Here is a 3547-nt window from a genome sequence, read left to right on the forward strand (position 1 = left end):
GGTTTCTTACTTTGACTCTGTTGCAGGTGGAGCGAGAGAAGGCCATTCTCCTGGCCAACCTTCAGGAGTCTCAGACACAGCTGGAGCACACCAAGGGAGCCCTGACAGAGCAACATGAACGAGTCCACAGGCTCACAGAGCATGTCAATGCCATGAGGGGGCTGCAGAGCAACAAGGAGCTGAAAGCTGAGCTTGATGGTGAGAAGGGCCGAGACCCTGGTGAGGAAGCACATGACTATGAAGTTGACATCAATGGCTTGGAGATCCTAGAATGTAAATACAAAGTAGCTGTTACTGAGGTGATAGACCTTAAAGCAGAAATTAAAGCCTTAAAGGAGAAATATAATAAGTATGTGGAAAACTACACTGAAGAGAAAGCCAAGTATGAGAGCAGAATCCAGACTTATGATGAGCAGGTGACAAGCCTGGAGAAGTCGACCAAGGAAAGCCAGGAAAAAATGGTCCACATGGAAAGGGAGTTACAAAGGATGACAAGCATAGCAAATGAAAACCATAATACCCTCAACACTGCCCAGGACGAGCTGGTGACATTTAGTGAGGAGCTGGCTCAGCTCTACCATCACGTCTGCCTGTGCAACAATGAGACACCCAACAGGGTCATGTTGGACTATTACAGGCAAAGCAGAGTCACCCGCAGTGGGAGCCTGAAAGGACCAGACGACCCTCGAGGTCTCCTTTCCCCACGGCTTGCCCGACGGGGGGTGGCATCACCAGTAGAAGCCAGGACCCCGACTGAGCAGGTGACTAAAGAAGCCACAGAGCCTGGCAAGGAACAGAGCCCAACAAAAACACCTAGCATTTCTCCTGTCATCACAGCTCCTCCTTCCTCCCCTGTCTCTGACACCAGTGACATCCGCAAAGAGCCGATGAACATCTACAACCTCAATGCCATAATAAGGGACCAAATCAAGCACTTGCAGAAGGCTGTGGATCGGTCGCTGCAGCTGTCGCGCCAACGCGCGGCGGCTCGGGAACTGGCACCCATGATCGACAAAGACAAGGAGGCCTTAATGGAAGAGATACTGAAGCTGAAATCACTCCTGAGTACAAAGCGAGAGCAGATCGCAACCCTGAGAGCGGTGTTGAAAGCCAACAAGCAGGTAAAATGCTAATAAAGCAGTCAGGAGAGGCTGTTATTTATACAGGTCACTGACAACCTTTCCCAGGAGTATTTTGGAGGAGAGATTTTACTCACAGGTCATTTAGCCTCTCAATCACGGCGAGGGCAGACCAGTGTTCCCTCCCTTCCCACCTCCTATTTAAGCACTTTAGCTCTGCTCTTCTCAGCACCAACCATTCACCCAGGGCACAGGCAGAACCCCTTTCCTGTGGAGCAAGAGAAAAACAGAGGGGTGGGGAGGCACCAGCTAAGGCCCAGCCTGATGCACTGGCATGTTGCTAGTATTATTGCAAAATGATTAAGATCACCAGGGTTGTAAAACAAAATAGAATGTGCATGTCCCAGGAGTGTGCTGTCCCCTTGCTAGGTACTGGGTACTGCTGCAGTGGTGGGCAGTGCAAGCACAGGGGAGACCACCTGGGCCACTACTTGAGCATCTGCAGGTGGCCTTGCTGGTGCAACTGAGTGGAGCAGATGACAACAACCCATTGCATTCTTGGCTCTTGGTAATGCTCCACAGGTTGCAAAACTTGAATGCCACTCAGCAAATTTAAGGGGATTAAAAATAAATGCCATTAAAATGCACCTCGGGAGGAGAATGGCAGGTGTAAGAGTGTGCCCAGTGGCTTTGGCAGGTGTAAGAGTGTGCCCAGTGGCTTTGGACTGTGCAGAAGCTGAGCATTTCTTTGACAGACAGCAGGTGAAATACTGAGTTATTTTCATTGCAGATGGTTGGAATGTTTTACAAATATTTTTCCTTTTTAGCCATAATTAATTTCTCCTGCTGTTGACATTATTTTTGATGATTCATCAGTTTAAGAAAAGCTGAAAGTTACAGGACTTTATATCAAATGGCAAAAGAAATCCATCTAATACTATGTCAATTTTTTTTGCATATTATATCTCCTAAGCCCTTTATATCCATTAGATTCATATCTTAAAACACTATAAAAAAAGAAAAATTTAATCATGGAAATAGATTTATTTACTTTGATGCATCTCTTTATGCCCAGAAGTAAATCTGAATGCAGGAGGCTGCCGTGGCAGTTCCAATACTGGGATTTAACTCATCTAACACCAGTGCAGTGATAACCAGTGGCATTTCCAATATTGGGATTTTTCTCATCTAACACCAGTGCAGTGATAACCACATGGGGGCATGAATCCTGGTTAACAGCTGCTGACAGTGATGTGTTAAAATTCCCAATAGTTGACTATTCTGAAGTTACAATTTCAAGTTTAATTGATTGTTGGATCTGTAACTGCATTTCTGGGGTACTGGGGATTTTTAAATTGCAGCAATATTTCAACATACATTGAGTCTTTTACAGCATGTCCCCCCCTCTGATATAACACATGTTAAATATTAACTCCAGTCATTAAATACCATCTCTAGCTAAGCAATAATACCTCTGAGCAATTATATGTGGATTTTCCATGTAATTAAAATGTAATTAAGATGGAATTGATGTATATGGATTTAGATTCCAAATTAAAGATTTTTCCCATTAGCACAGAGCTATCATTTATTTCATACTACTACCAGGGAATCTAGCTCAGTCTGAGTCTTTTATTGCTGTCAGAACTAATGCATTATCTAAAGTGTGCTTGCTGAAATGGGAAAGATAGATCTGCTGAGTAAGGAGCTGCTATTAACTACATTTTTTTTATTGGATAGCAGCATAGATATTGGTAACTCTACAACTGGATATAGAATGTTGCAATACTGTTCTGCAGAGCTAACATCAACTTCCTCAAACTTTGAAGTTAAGACATAATAATACAAAGGGAAGGAGAAATTTAAAGTGTCAGAGGGGGGAGAGTGATTCATTATGTGCCAGCCTGAAGTGATGGGTGTATCTCAGGACTCAGAGTACATCTCCTGTTCAATAAAACAGGAGTTAAGAATCATCCACTTGAACTCTTCCCATTGAAAAGGACACGTTTCTAAGCAGCAATAGGCTGGGGATATTTTTCTCTTATGGGTTTTGGTTTAGATTAGCCTGCAGAGGATATCTGGTTCAGTTTTTCACATTTGCTCTGGAACCACATGAGCTAGAATTATATATATAAATATTTTTAAATTTTTTTATCAAAGCTTTTCCTGAGCCTCACTGAAGCTGACATTAATATCAAAGTATGTCTTTTCGTCCCTTACACAGCATGCTAAGACACTGCTGGTGCCCAAGGTAGCAGGGTAGAGCTGCAGGAGGCCCTTACAAAGGGATGGCCTGGCCTGGCCTCAGCCACCTGAGGGACCACATCACACCTCATTTTGCTCTGTAGTGAAATTATTACAAAACACCTTTATGTTAGGACTGCAGACAGAGACGTTTTAGGTGAAGCATTTTTAGTTGAAGTAATATGGGAAAGGAGGATGAACTCAACCAAATGCACTGTAAAAAT

At 43.6% G+C, this 3547-nt stretch overlaps 1 protein-coding gene across 1 annotated transcript; it reads left to right on the forward strand.

Moving 5' to 3' along the window:
* Positions 1–11: 11 nt before the first annotated feature.
* LOC103804150 (protein bicaudal D homolog 1) lies at positions 12–1121 on the forward strand (the record flags this gene model as incomplete). Its single annotated transcript, XM_009076747.1, has 1 exon — positions 12–1121. A coding segment is annotated over one exon (1110 nt), but the record flags the coding sequence as incomplete, so codon positions are not given.
* Positions 1122–3547: the final 2426 nt, after the last annotated feature.

This window comes from Acanthisitta chloris, unplaced genomic scaffold, assembly GCF_000695815.1.
Source record: "Acanthisitta chloris isolate BGI_N310 unplaced genomic scaffold, ASM69581v1 scaffold30846, whole genome shotgun sequence".
In the NCBI taxonomy this organism is placed as follows: domain Eukaryota; kingdom Metazoa; phylum Chordata; class Aves; order Passeriformes; family Acanthisittidae; genus Acanthisitta; species Acanthisitta chloris.